This window comes from Accipiter gentilis, chromosome Z, assembly GCF_929443795.1.
Source record: "Accipiter gentilis chromosome Z, bAccGen1.1, whole genome shotgun sequence".
In the NCBI taxonomy this organism is placed as follows: Eukaryota; Metazoa; Chordata; class Aves; order Accipitriformes; family Accipitridae; genus Astur; species Astur gentilis.
The window spans coordinates 69291610-69306995 of NC_064919.1; the positions used below are offsets into that span (position 1 = coordinate 69291610).

Genomic DNA, 15386 nt, shown 5'->3' on the forward strand with positions numbered 1-15386 from the left:
CATATAATTAAAATAACAAAGTTTGGGGCAAATATGTGTTAGCCATAAGTTTAGTTTCCAACTGGAGAAATTATTTAATGTTTGTGAGATGACCCTTTGCATAAGCAGAAGAATGCCTACTGGCAGAGATGCATGCTTGTGTTGTTTGACATATTTGATCTGATGACTGCTTTTCTCACTTTAGGCATGTTAAATGGCTTGTGTTAAGAATAAGTCTTTGTAGAATTGTATCAAACAAGGTATCTTTCTTTTCTAATCTTTGTAGGTATATTTTTACATGACTTTTTTTCTTTTACTTTCATGCTTACCATGTAAAATCCTTACAGAAAGCAACAATAAACTGTAAGTAAATTAAATGCAAATTCTCCAACAATTGTTTTGTTCCCTGATTGTATGTTCCAAAATAAGTTGCAAAACCAAAGTAATGAATGATTAAAAGTATCAAGAATAAATTCCCCATTGTAGCAGCAGATTATCATATATGTTGTAATTCAGTGATCAGAGTGATAGTCTGTAGGATAGTATCACTAAACTTCTAATTATTTATATAAGTTCCTGATGCTTTTTCAGTGATTAAACTGAAATAATACTGGGGGGGAATGTAAATTTTTTTTGGGGGGAGGGCTGAATATAAGAGAGAAGCTAAGAACAGCATTGAAACTAATAAGCTTTTTTAACACTATAGACTGCAGATCATAAGCATTTTCTTGGAGGCTTGGGGAAGGGATTCGCTTAACATTTCATTGGGGAATGCATAGGGGAAACATTCACTGGTACTGTATGTGACAGTAGGAAGGGGAGATGATTTTAGAATTCATGCCTTTTAGTAGCTTGTTGATTTCAAAACATTAATAGTAGCAAATCCAACAACAGATGAGTAAGGTAACACAGATGTAGCTTGCTTTTTTCTACTGAAGAAAGTGTCCACAGGCACTATTTGGGGAATTTGAACTGCAGCTTAGTTCTCCCATGAATGTATAGCCTGGAAGTACTGAACAAAAATTAAAAAAGGAAGACAATTTATAATGCTGTGCTTGTCTAGAATAAAAGCAAACTATATACATTGAGAAGCTAATGGTTTGCTGCTGCTGCATCTTTACTTCCCTTGCCATCTATAATAATTTTTTACTTTGTATATAAAATTGTGTCTACCATCAATGTAGAATCTGTCACGATACTGAAAATACAAATCACTGTATCACCCTGTGTTTAAGTATGGGCTTAAACAGCAGTAGACTCAAGTTAAACATTAGGAAACTTTCTAGTAGGGTGGGTAATGAAGCACTAGGCTAGATTGCTTGGGGAAGTCATCCATCCCTGGAACCTTTGGAACAAGGTCTGCAAATACTGTCAGGAGGGGTCTGGGTATGGTTTATAACCCCACCCCACCGCTTTCTGTAACATAGGATTTCTCAAAGTCAGTTCTATTCCTATTTTTCTGTGACTTTTCTTCTGTGGGAAACTCAGAGCACAAGTCACAGAATTGGATGTTTGTTCTGAAAGCTGAAAAAAAAAAAAAAAAAAAGAAAAATACCCTGGCAATTTAAACGGTGTTTTGAAGCAGCATTTCCTTGTCGGTAATAATATTCTAAATTGCTTCCAGTAAGAAAAGAAAAGAAAAGCATGCTGTTGAAGTTTGCTTTCAGGTTTTTGTGCTGTGCCTTTTGACTTTCAGACACAGTGAAATACTGTTTGTTTAAAATTTAAATGTGACAGTTACAGAAGAAGAAAAATGTTGGTACACATTTTTTTATTACTCATAATTCATAAGAGCTGCTCTTTTAATTTTTGAAGTCACAATTCTAATTGAATGGGTAATTCAATTGTGTTTTTTTTTTGGGGGGGGTGGAGGTTAGAAAGCAGAGGCCAAAAAAAAAGTTTTCACTGATACTTCTAAAAGTCTGTAGCATTCAGCACTTCACCTTCCACATCTTAACATACATGCAGATGATGTCTGAACTTCTTAAACATATAGTAAAAGTGTTCCACTTGATTGCTTTAATTTTTGCCTACAGTGACTTCTCAGATACCTTACTTAAAGTAATTCTTCAACTACTCTTCTGAATAAATCATTGTAAGCCTGGTTATTGTACCTGACTGTATACAAAAAATGGCAAGCCTACAATAGGTTTTATTTTGATGTTAGGGAATTGCATTTATTATCTGGCTTCTTTATGCTATTTAAAGAAGGTGTTTTTCATCTGTTTCATCAGAAATTCATAGTCCATCCTCAGCCTCTCTGGGTGACTGCAGAAGACATAGAATTGTGGCACCACAACATATTGGAAGTTGAGTGAGTTGAGGGTAAAAACTTTTAACATGATTATTCACAGCTGTAAGAGCAGAGTAAATAAAATATTCAATACAGTAGAGAGTTCTATTCTGAACATGAAAATCTCAGAAAACTAAAGGAGTATGACTTCAGAAATGTGGGAACATCAAATTACATGCATTATTTTGATATACAGAGGAAGAGAATTTGAATGATGATACAATGAGAGAAGGACTATAGTATCTAAACATCGAAGCTCTTTATAGTCCACTAAGAAGCCAAAAAGCACATTGCTCTATTAAAATGTCTCTTGCAGGTTGTTTTTAAACCAGAGTAGATGGGACTGAAAGCTTGCATGCAAAATGTTAATGTTCTGTACAGGCATTTTGGGGAGCATTAGGTAATTTGAGGCCTATAATGAAATACTGAATTAGTAAGTGTAATGGTGTTGGTAGCTCTTTCCGTATGAAAGGTAGGTATCTGCATAATCTGAATTTATATGGCATTTTTCTCACCGTGTTTAATATGGCCTTGCAGAAAAAAAAGTAATATACCATGAGGTGGTTTTTTCAGGGGAGAGGGGAGAGATGGGAAGAAAAACTAATTCTTAATAAATAGCATTCTTGGTAATGTCTTTATTTTAATTTCTTTAGACTATGTCTGAATGTATCCAGCTCTCATTTGCTGTTTGTAGAATTGGCATTTACACGGTAAGGCAATGTTCCAACTAACTAAATAATTTTTTTTAGTGTTAATGCCATTTGAGTGAAAAGAAGTTAGTTTTTTGGGATCAGGATTAAGCAGTGCAGTTAGCAAAAGGGATTTGTCATATTAGTTTGCATAAACAGACTACAGCATGGTTTTGTCCTGTCAAAGAGTTAGTAATACCAGGACAGAGAATGTATTCTCCACTTCTTAATTAAAAAGGTAAAGAAAAATTCAGCCAACCTCTTAAGCTATAAGAAAATTTAGAATTCATATGTATCAGCTGCTGAGAATTCTAGCCTAATGTAATTGCTGAAGGGTTTGTATACATTTGCTTTTAAATATCCATGATGTTTGAGTAATGTCATATATTAAAGCGTGTTAGCTAAATGCACATACTGTCTGGAGTGCCTTAATATTTTCCAAATGCTGTTAGGTTAAACTTCCCAAATGTTAATTACGTTATATAAAAGAAATATGAGGTTTACTTCAAACATATGTCCCTAATATGCTGTTACTCTTTTTGCTGCTCCCAGTCGTTCCAATTAATGATAACAGTTGAATGGCGTGTTTCATAGAAATTCATTGTGTAAGCTCTGCTTAATTGTTTAATATAACATTGTGTAAGCAGAGAGCTTACACAAAGTATAAGACACTTGCTCAAATCATGCTTCAAATCCTGGAGCTTTTGGAGTGAGAGTGCTGCTCCTACTGTTAATACTTTTCAGGAGGAAGCCTGGCACATACCACTTCCTGTTCTGTTAGGCTGTACAGTCAAAAGTAGGTTACTTTTGAAGAACTGTGAGGACTATGTACCACCAGTAAGTCTTACCTGAGGACAGAACTGCAAAGCTTAACATTTGCTTTTATCTCAGAATTTGGTTCCATGTAGGGTTTAATATCTGCTTGAATTTTTTTCCTGTGCCATTTGCGTGCATTTTGTTTTCAACATCTGAAAGACTATTTTCTAAATGATAGAAAATAACAGATTTGGGCAATATGGACAAAATTCTCATGAAGGAAACTGCTACTTGCAAAGTCAAAGGCATATTTTCCTGTGGTATTTTAAGTTCCTTAGGAAGACTTTCTCTCTTTAAATGCCTATGTGATAAGAGTATGCTTATCTTGAAGGATCAGAGAAGGTTATAGTATGAGGTTTTAATGGCTGCAAGGTATACAAGCCATCTGCCAGCTCTTTAGAAGGCTGTAGTAAGCTGTCCAAATTAATTTGAGAGGATGTCCAAGTATAAATGCCGTGTAGTGCAGAATTGGGTATAAGCAGTTATAATGTATAGCAAAATATAGCCTCTGACAATAATTGGTTCTGGTTTAGTTTAAAATAGGTAAGTGTAGTGCGTATACTGTAGTGCACTGCAAAGTTGTGGTAGCTGCAGTTATAGTGATAGTTTAGTAACTGATACCTCATTGTGACCTTTTGGGCAGCTAATATTTAATTTCATCAAACATTTTAAATTACAAAATAAAAAGATCTAGCTTCATTTGTGAAAATGCTGGAAGGAACTGATTTTATTGACTGCTGGTACTTAAGGGAGGAAGGTGAAGAGGATGATGACTAGGCTTCAGAGCATCCAGAGGTGCACTGTTGTGGCCACAGTGTAGAGGGAGGACATGCATCCCATGTAAGGTGCATTTGAGGGCTAAAATAGTTCCTTTAGGAAAATGCTAGGTGCTGAGAGTACTTGCTTATATAGGAATGCCTGTCACTGGAAAGGAGAGTTTCAGGTGATCTGACTGCAGAGTGGGTTTGGACAGCTTTGGTGTCAGAGTAAAGGTGGAGGCCTGCCGAAGTGAGAGCTATGCAGCAATGCAGTGTGATAGTTCTCCCTTTGCACTGCTCATGCTCTGTCATGTAACTAAGTCACTGGATTTGTTGCTGAGGTATGCGAGCAGTCTGGCAGCTACCAAGTATGGTGCTCCATACTGATGTCAAGAAGCAAATCACAGAACTCCATTCATATTTCCCATTTAATTAATTCCTTATATCTTGTACTGTGTGCTTTCTACTGCATGCTGTTATTCAGATTTAATAGATTTTTGTTGTTGTTAATTGATTGGTTTTTATCCAAAAGCTAAGCAGTCTCTCAAATGCCAGTCCTTACCAGTACCGTGTCTTCAGTGTGTACTGTTTTACTTGGACACTTCATGTTCTGCACATCCTCAGTCCTCTTTGTACAGTGCTGCAAGTATTTTGCAAAGGCTCTTAGTCCTTTGGACTACAGGCATCTCAATTGTTAGTCTGTTCTCAAGCTGCTTATCAGTAACACTCCTGAGGACCCATTACTTCAGCTGTACTACTCCATTAAATAGGCTTCTTGCTTTGCAGGCCTGTGCGGATTATGAGATGGAAGCAGGGTTTATATAGTTATCTGTGGCAAAAGAGCCATGCCGCCTTCAGCTACCATGACTAAGAGGATGAAACTTTGTTGTCTTGAGCTTGGAAAAACATAGATCTTTGCAAGAGCACAGAAGGAGATGTGATGACCATTTTGGGGAATTAAACCAGATGAGATTACATAGAAGTGTATACCCTCAAAGGGGGGAGTAGAGAAGCAAAGGTGATTAATATAAAAACTATAGATATTTGTAAGGAGCTGAAGTTGAACGATGTGTATCCTAAAATGAAAATATTATTATAAACTTAAGTGAAAACTTTGGGGATTAAAAAAAACAGCCAACCAACCAACATAAAACTCCACTTCCTCTGTGTGTTTTACACAGCTAGTACCTTCTGGCAGAAGTACCAGTCTTTTCAGACACATTTCTTCTTCTTCCACCATACAAGTGTCTGAGTCAGATGCGTCAACTGGAAGTGTGGGAACAGGCAGATAAATTGCTTCTTGAATCTTCATGACTGTGGAGATTTTAAGCATATGACAGCTTGTAGGAAAGCTTATCATTGCAGACAACACCAAGTTGGGAGGCAGGGTCGACCTGCTTGAGGGTAGGGAGGCTCTGCAGAGGGATCTGGACAGGCTGAATCGATGGGCTGAGGTCAATTGTATGAGGCTCAGCAAGGCAAAGTGCTGGTCCTGCACTTGTGTCACAACAACCCCATGCAGCGCTACAGGCTTGGGGAAGAGTGGCTGGAAAGCTGCCTGGCAGAAAAGGACCTGGGGGTGCTGGTCAACAGCTGGCTGAATATGAGCCAGCAGTGTGCCCAGGTGGCCAAGAAGGCCAACGGCATCCTGGTCTGTATCAGAAATAGCGTGGCCAGCAGGAGCAGGGAGGTGATTGTTCCCCTGTACTGGGCACTGGTGAGGCCGCACCTCGAGTCCTGTGTTCAGTTTTGGGCCCCTCACTACAGGAAAGACATGGAGGTGCTGGAGCGTGTCCAGAGAAGGGCAACAAAGCTGGTGAAGGGTCTAGAGCATGAGTCTTATAAGGAGCAGCTGAGGGAACTGGGGTTGTTTAGCCTGGAAAAAAGGAGGCTGAGGGGAGACCTTATCGCTCTCTACAACTGCCTGAAAGGGGATTGTAGTGAGGTGGGTGCTGGTCTCTTCTGTCACGTGGTTGGAGATAGGACAAGAGGAAATGGCCTCAAGTTGAGGCAAGGGAGATTTAGGTTAGATATTAGGAATTTTTTTTTTTTACTGAGAGGGTTGTCAGACATTGGAATAGGCTGCCCAGGGAAGTGGTTGAGTCAGCATCCCTGGAGATACTAAAAAAGCGAGTGGACAGGGTACTTCAGGACATGGTTTAGTGGGCATGGTTAATGGTTGGACTCGATCTTGAAGGTCTTTTCCAACCTAAATGATTCTATGATTATATTATCATTAACTTCCTTTCCGTTTCTGATTTAATTTTCTTAGCCAGGTAAAAATCCTAATAAAATAATGATGGAGATTTCAACCTACATGAACCTCAGAGGAAAAATAATCCAAAGTTTGTTGTCTTTTATAATGGTGTGTTTGCCGCCTTTATAGATGCTTCGGACTCAACGCAGAAATGGTGTGCTTGATTGTATGCCTACACATTTTCTCTGGAAGGTTCTCTCATATGCTGTACTAGGCTTTGAGACTTTTTTCTTCTCAACTATTTGCTGTTTTTTTGAACAGGGTAGTAAGGTATTCTTTCTTCTCCCTACCCCCTAAGTATGACTCCAGGAATAAGCCAAAAGTAATTTTCCTATCACTTGTTGTTTTGGATAACAAGGACAGAAGCCCCTTCAGTGGTGAGAACCATTCAGAAAAACTAAGGAGATTTAGTGGAAGTGTAGTCCTTTGCTGGTATGCATTAGAAAGAAAAATACTGGAAAACAACATTTCCCTTCTCAGGAAATTGGAAAGCAACAGTTTTCCTTGATTGCAAATAATGTCATCAATAGATAAACAATTAGAAAACATTTAAAAACAAAACGATAACAAGAAGCTCTCTGTAGAGCTTTCTGCTTTGCAGATGCTGTGTATGGCAAAAGTGATGCACTCTAGCAGTGTTGCATCAATGTTGGCATCTTCTTCCTGAAAATGATGATTAATGGATGTTTTGGTATTAGTAGCCTCTTGCTTGGCTTGAATTTGTGCAGTAAGATGTGGAAGTAAATGATGCATTTATACAACTGTGCTTACTATAGTTTATATATGGTAAGTATAGTAAATGATGCAAATGTGCTTTTAGTTCCCTGGTTTACTTTGGATTAATTTACATTTGTCTTTGTTTATAATGATAAATTCATGTCTTGAAATGGTTTGACTGGAAACAGCTGGTATACCAAGGAATTTGCCCGACATTAGAACAAAACAGAAGTAATATTTATCCATGAAGTGGCGGAGGGGAAGGTCTTTAAGAGAAGAGAAACCAACTGAGGCAATAACTAAAGGCAGTCACGGAATAGGAGGTAATGATGGGAACATGTGTGGAAAGTTCAGGAGCCCGCCTGTGACTTACAGTATGGAAAGCTTCCTGTGAGACTCTTCCCCTCCCCGATGTGGTTTCCCATTGGAAAATGCAAAGTTAAAGTAATAACAGTGCTCATATAGCATATCCTGTCTACTCCTCCCTTTCCCATGTCGTGTCCTTGACATGAGCAGCAAAACAAAGGCACAAAAGGGCAGCAGGAAAAAATTCTTTTATGTGTTACCCTTTGGGAAATGTGGACAATTCCATTCACAATCACTGTTGATACTCTGTGGGTAGACTGCTGGAAATGAAAGGTACAAATATATTTTCTACTTCTAGCCTTAAATAAAAGGTGTTTGCTATCACTAGAGTCTTGGCAGTGACTTGCAGCTGATGTGAGTATGTCCTGTTTGTTGTTGCAAATCTCTAGTCAAGCTGCTTGAACCATGCTGGTTGTGGTGTGCATTGCTACCTACCTAAACAGGAGAAAGAGCTGCAGAATGTTCTGATGCACGTGTTGTTTTGTGCATGTGAATGTTGGATACACTGTGGATTTTTTTGCTATGAGACTTTTCTTTCTACTTTTCTGAAATAAAGAAAGAATTGTGACTTTTTTGTTTTTTCCCAAATGGGGAAAGTAAGGGCAGGTGAAGTGGGAAATCATCAAGGCTGGGCCAGGAGTGAGGATCAGAATACAAATCTCTACCCTTTCTCTTCGCAGAGTTCACTGGTTACAGTAAACTGTAGTCAAAATTGCTGAGCAGCCTCTCCTTGTGGCCAGAGCTAATGTTACCTGCTCAAAGAGCTCAGCAGGTCGGTCCAACCAAATGCTGTTGTGACAGCATTACTTCCCTGATCTATTAAGTAATACTCACTGTACTTACAGCCCTTTGACAACCTCTGGCAACTACTAATTGATATCACTGGAAAAGGTATGGTTTGCCACTTTGACCTGTTGCTTTGTGTCAGAATGAAATGTCTGTTTGACAAACTTGCAGCCTGCAGATAGAGCTTCGTCCTGAGCTAGGAACCTCATGAGCTCAGGTTGTGTTCCTCCTGATAGTCTCTACTGTCCATGGCCCCTTCCTGCTGTAGAAAACAGCAGTGTTGTTCCACAGACCATTAACTTTAGGGAGGACTAGGAAGAAAGCTCAGATCCTCATTACAAGAGTCTCAAATCTTTCCTGTTCAGACAAGTTGCTGTTCACTTGTATTTATCAAAGCTATGTGGTTAGTTATCCTGTACATAAACACTGTTTTGCATCTTCCCTTTGGAAGTCAGGATTCCTGATCTTCAGTGTTGCTGTCTTTCCAGAAAATAGCTGTGTAATTTACTGGCAAAAAGTCATGTTTTGCCTTCAGTGGCTGGCCTTCAGTGGCTGGTCTGCATGAAAGATAAACTACTCCTGTAGGCTCAAGTGATGCAGGGGGTGATTGTGTGAGCACGGAATTTTTCTGATGGCCTCTGCTGAGCATCCTTCTTTTGTACAGTTTGCAAAGTAGCCTCTTTAATTATAAAAATAAAAAATAATTCTTTTAAATGAATGATAGATTTAAAATGTAAATTGCAATTACATTGCAAAGCAAAGGTATTCAAAGTCCTGACAATCTCCTATAAAACATACCACATGCTTGAAATTTGAGCTGCCCTGTGACTGTGGATTCAGAAAGATGGCAGTGGGGCATGTCGAATTACTAAGTGGCAAGTGTACAAACCCAGCACGTAGCTGTATCATTTGAATTATTGAGGAGGCAAAAAGACTAGAAATGGCTCTTCAGTGAAAGTGAATTTTTTCTTTCGCATTCTATAGTCCAGAGGTTGGGACTGTGCATAGCCTTGAGGTTTGCAAAAATCAAGTTAATTTGTAAGGATTCCTGGAGTCTGGCTGGGCAATTCTAATTGTGGTGAAAGGTTGCCCTATGATTGTGCTAAAAGTTGCATGCACTGCTCTGTGTGTGTGCAGTCACACCCTCTGTACAGTTGTGTAAGTAAGAATCTAACAGGTGATTTGCAAGTGGAAATAGTAAGTATCAGTAGTATATACCATTTATAGTATTTGCATACAGCTATTTTAGTTGTATTTGTTGTTTTGTTGTTATACTCTTCCCAAAAGTGGTGATGCTTTTGAGTAATGAATTGTAGATTGTTTCTGGTTGGTCTGTGTTTGCCTTTAACAGCAGCTGCACAACCACATTTTATTAGAAATTATATTTCTTGCAGGATAATTACCTTTTTCACAAGACGTCATGTTACAGCAGGAGTGGGATCAGTCTGTTCATCAGGTCTTAGACTTGTTTTGATACTGTGAGTTGAAAAGCTTGTCTGTTTACCTTAGACTGATAAAAGACTGCTTTTCCCTACGAATATGCTTGCACTGTATCCTGAGGGCATCAGTGATATGTTACTATTATGATTACTACTGTAAATAGTTCCAACTCTGTTTTCTGAAGACATCCTGCATTTGTTCAAGAATAGGTCTCTCAAGGGAAGAAGTCATACAAGTGGATAGTAGATTAAAAAAAAAAAAAAGGGGAAGTGCATCAAATGCCACAAAATTTCATCTGTTATGAGTTAGCTTTTTTTTTTCGGAAAAGACCCTTCTGATTTTCTCCATTAGTATATATCTGTCCTTGGAGTTTTTAATCTTTCTCCTCACCATAAATTTGAAAATGTTTACTCAGGTGTTGAAGTTAGTTTGGAAAGTGGTCTGCTGAATTTCTTGGTGCTACACCTTTTTTATAATAATAGTCTGCTGCCTTCAAAATGCTTTTGTGTCCATGTGTAATTAAAGCCATAAATGCTTTTGGGAAGGCTGCTCTACAGCATCCTTTAGATCCTTTTAAAGTAAAAAGCCCTTTTTAGATCAGCCTTGTATTGCAATGTTTGTATTTTGATCAGTTTGATTATATTTCACAGAAATCTTAAACCTATTTATATTCTGTAATATGAAGACCTTTGAAGAGTGCCACTTGATTTTTATTGGCAAGGATTTATATAATACAAATTGGCATTGAATTTTTAATGGATTTATGTTGCTGGGTATTATGTTGTTGAAGAGCAGAAAATGACAGTGTTTAATAGATACTGTAACTTCATACAATGTTTCCACTGGTATGAATGTGTATAAATATACATGCTTATATTTGAAAAGGTAGCTTTTGAGTGATTAAGTGTATTAGCATCTCAAATGCCATTCTGGGCAACAGACTTCTAGGAACTGGTAAGATGTGAGAAGTGATACCAAGGATGTCTTGTGTCCTGGAAAGCTATCACATGGCATGCTATAACCAACACTGTAAAATTCTGTTTCTGGTATTGTCACAATCGCCTATGTGAATGTAGGCAAATGTCTCGTACCTCCATTTGCAGCAGTATTTGTTCCAAGGCTTCCCAAACTTGCAACTTCAATTTCTTAGCTGTATTTAATACTAACAGTTAAAATGCTAGACCCACCTTGTTTGACTCAACCCTTTTGATGTCCTCATTAAGAGCACATGAGCACAAATTATCTGTTGTGCAGTTATTTTATTAAATATTGCACCTCAGGCCAAAACATAACCTACCCTTTTTACTTATCTTCTTGTTGCTCTTTGAGGAGCAGTACTCCTGTGTGCTTTCAGTATGTTTGCTTCTTCATTGAAGAGAAACGTGTAGTGCAGTGCAGGGGCCTTCCTCAGGCCAAGTCATATGAAATACATGTGTATGTCCTCTTTGAGATAAAAAGACATGGCAGAAGAGCTGCAAGACTGCACAGAGGTGATTTCATTTGCAGCATTTCTAGCTAGCACAAGGTTGAAGCCAAATACTCTTAATCTCTGACTGTTCTGCAGCAGTGTGTCGGTTACCTGGTTTGGTAAACATGCATAACTCCCTCCTCTCCTCCTCAAAACTCCTGAACATCAGCCAGGTGGTGTGGTTCTGCATGTTTAAGGTTTTTTTGGTTCAGCTACTTACGGAATTACCTCAATATAATCTGCTAGTGTTTGTCCCTGTCTTTTCTCTTTCATGCCACAGTTCAGTTATTCATTATTTTATCTATTTCCTACACTCCCATCCTGTTCAGTTGTCCCTTAAGCATCACATTTGTGTTCTTCACCTCTCTGATGTCATTCTACTTCATCCTGGTGTTCTCTGTTAGATCAGACTTCTTGCCACTGACAAAAATAATGGTTTTTATTCTGTACAACTCACTTCCCCTGTACCTCAGACTTGTTTCTTGGTGTTGCTTTATTAATTGCCTCCAGTTTTAGCACAGAGTGTTTTTACTTCTCCAGTTGTTTGTTGGGCTGAGTGGTGGTGGTGGAAGGGTGTGTATGCAGATGAAACATTTTGAGGTAAATTGTGTGCTAGAATCTCTTTCCTTCAAATACCATTAATAACAGTTTTTTAAAGCACTGTTCACACTGTAATGTAGTCAGACAACATACACTTCAACTTAAGGAAGATGACGATTTGTTCCCTGATTCTAAAACTGCATATATTTCCAAAACATGGGAGATTTTGTTTCTTAGTCAGGCCTGTGTTGTGTTAGTGTTCTCTTGAAGATTTGCTTACTTCATTTTGCTGTCATCTTGAATTATGTGGAAGACACTCCAGTGCATTTCCGTGGATTATATACTCTTAAGTAATAACTGCTCTGTATAGGGTCAGACGTGGAGGCCCGACAGAGGTTGATGCTCTGTTCTATTCCTAGCGTAGTCTCCACTGTGACAAGCAGGCTACAGGCAGATAGGGAATGTATCAAGCACTGCAGTGTGTGTGTAAACTGTGCAAGTTCTGTGCCACATGTGGAAAACAAGGTGGGATTGGTTGTGAAGTTGAACCTGTATAGACAAAAGATCCCGGAATGTTGAAGGGAAAGTGAAACGAGACTATAGAGTAGAACTTGACAAAGACTTTTGATTATTGACATCAAGGTTTGCATTTCAGATGCTTTTGCCTTGCTAAGAGTTGTGTGTTGTTTTTTCTCTGCTTGAATTTATTTGCTGTGGAAGAGAACAAATCTACTACGAGAGGCTGAAAAGAGCAGGTTGGGTCATGTGGGATGTTAGAGGGAAGTAGCCCTTGGTTTCAAGGGTTCTAAAATGCTTTTCACTGTAACATCTCACTTGACTTTGGACAAGAAGGTAACTCTGAAAGGGATCACGTGTGGAAATGCACACCTTGACATAGCAGATTAAAAAGCAGAGTCTATAGGAGCATGAGAACCCCAAATACCAGACCTCAGCCTTGCAGGCAAGAATAACATGGGGGTCATAAAATGGAGTGCTAAATCCAAATACCCCATGAATAAGAAGGCCAATATATATGTGTATATATATATGTAGAAAAATGGTTGCTGTGGAATGAGCTATGCTGGGTCAGTGGAAGTGTAAGGCTCTAGGACTGTTGGATAATGAGCAAGAAAACCACAATAAAAGAAACTGAGGTTTTAGGTGTGTGTTCTGCTGAGCCTGTAATGTAATGCGAATTAATCTTATATAAGCTATCACCTTCTAATAGTAATCTAGAGGATAGTAAATCAGCTTCAGATGGAGAATATGCATAAAGCTCTTAGTAAGTATGAAATCTGAATGTATTTGGAAATGCCTGTGCAACTCTTCTTCATAATGGTTTTAATATTCTCCCTGCTTGTATTCCTGACTGTTGCAGCTAGTGGCTGAACTTTCAAACTTCCTGATGAGACACAAGCTAATTTTATTTTTTTTCAGTGGGGTAAACTGAGGTGTAAAATGCAAACAATTTACTGATATTCCACAGCAAGTTCTAGATAAGATTAGAAAAATATATTGTGATTGAAAATCTGTTTCTGAATTGAGAGAAGATAGGCTTGTTTTGTGACTTGTTTTGTGTGAGTTAGGGATTTTCCCTTTTAAAATTCCATAGTGTAGGAAACTCTTTCCTGAGGAAGGAAGATGTTAGTAATTTGCTCTATTTCTTGAATAATATTGCAAAGAATGCCATTTGATTTCATGTTGTCACTACTCTGTCCTCCTCCTGACCTCTTTCAAGCTTTCTTTTCAAGGTTTCTTTAGGTGAGATAGGTGTGCCAGATAAGCTGGCATCTTTTTTCGCTTAGCATCTGGTTCTAATTAAGTAACCATTTTTTCCATAGATGCCAACTGTGATATTGTATGTGACCAGGGTTCAGGATTTTCTATTTTTGATCCCCTGTTTCCTTCATTGCTAGAATATTTTTGTTAAAAAATTTGTTATGTTTCAGCATGTGTATTGCCTGCTTACCATAACAACTGCTGCAAGGAAGGTCGTCTGCTCTTAATAAGGAAAAAACATTCAGTGGAGAATTGAAAAGAGAGAGTGCATAGTAAATGTGGTGCCAAAACTTTTATTTATTTATACAAGTCATATATAGATTTTTACTGTTATATGCTCAATACATTGAACTATTGCAGGTCTTTGTGTTGCTGTTTAGGCACTGGGCACTGCTGTATTCCTTAGCTCTTAAACTTGATTTCACTTACTTCTGAAGACTTTCTGATGGTTATGCCTGTGTTTTGTACTGAAAACAGATTCCTTATTTGAAGAGTAAGCTTTGATTCTTGGTGGAGCTTTGCAAGAGTGATTTGGGATACCAAAGAAGGCCTTTCTGTAAAGGTCTTTTCAATGGCTGTTTTGGGTTTGTCAAGGTTGAAATGCGTCCTTTTTAAAGAAGGGCTTAATAGAGAAAAACGCTATATAGACAGATGAATTAATGGATTATTGTGTTGCTGATGCAAGATTTCATGGCACAGATTGGTAAATTGTAAGAAGCCTCAGAAACAGAGGGTCTGCCTTGGTGCACAAATGATTCTGTTTTTCATATTCATATGATACAATCATAAAAATAGGTCTGAAAGGAGTGAGAGTCATCCAATTCTTCCCTGGCTCAGAAGCAGGATGAGCTATGGCCAAACCAGTTCTGACCAGACTGGTTCTCTGAAAACCCCCAACAGATTCCGTAATCTCCTCTGGCAATCTCTTCCTGAGCTCAACTAGCTGTGCTCTTCTACACACTATTTTTCTACCACGTAACTTAAATCTCCTATTAATCTTTCTTGCTACAGTTTAAGCTCTTTGTTTTACACATAGCGAACAGGTAGAAAAGTCTGTTCCTTTGTTGTTTGAAAATTGGTTGTTGAAGCCTTTTCAGCTTTCTGTAAGTTAACAGATGGGTCATTCAGTACAGAACCCCAAAGTTACAACCAGAGTGAGGAGTTATTTGTGTGGCAAGTTACAATTCAGAGGTGCTGCTTTGTAGCTCCCCTTTGTTCTTTTGCCTTATTTACTTTAATGTAACAGGACTCAGAAGCAGCTCATTTTCATGCTGAAGGTATTACATTGCTTGATGAGGATCACTTACTGAGTAGGCACTCTTCTGTCAAGGGTACCTGGAAGGACTCTTAGAAGATGGGCTTCACCAATGTTAGCACTTGTTTCTATTGCCCAATAAAACCAACACAAATATACCTGGATGTTCCTAGAATAGTGGGTGAAACCATGAAACAGATTCAACATTTTTTTTTCTTTCCTCTTTGTTATAAGACTTACCAG

The 15386-nt window shown here is 38.3% G+C and overlaps 1 protein-coding gene across 1 annotated transcript in view; it reads left to right on the forward strand.

Annotated features, from left to right (window-relative positions):
* The first annotated feature begins 2231 nt into the window (after positions 1–2231).
* Positions 2232–15386, forward strand: part of ARL15 (ADP ribosylation factor like GTPase 15) — a 214680-nt gene continuing 201525 nt past the window's right edge. The window contains exons 1-2 of the mRNA XM_049794747.1: positions 2232–2293; positions 2926–2982. Coding sequence (XP_049650704.1) covers positions 2929–2982 — 54 coding nt within the window. The 5' untranslated portion in view covers positions 2232–2293; positions 2926–2928. The remainder of the gene's footprint in view (positions 2294–2925; positions 2983–15386) is intronic.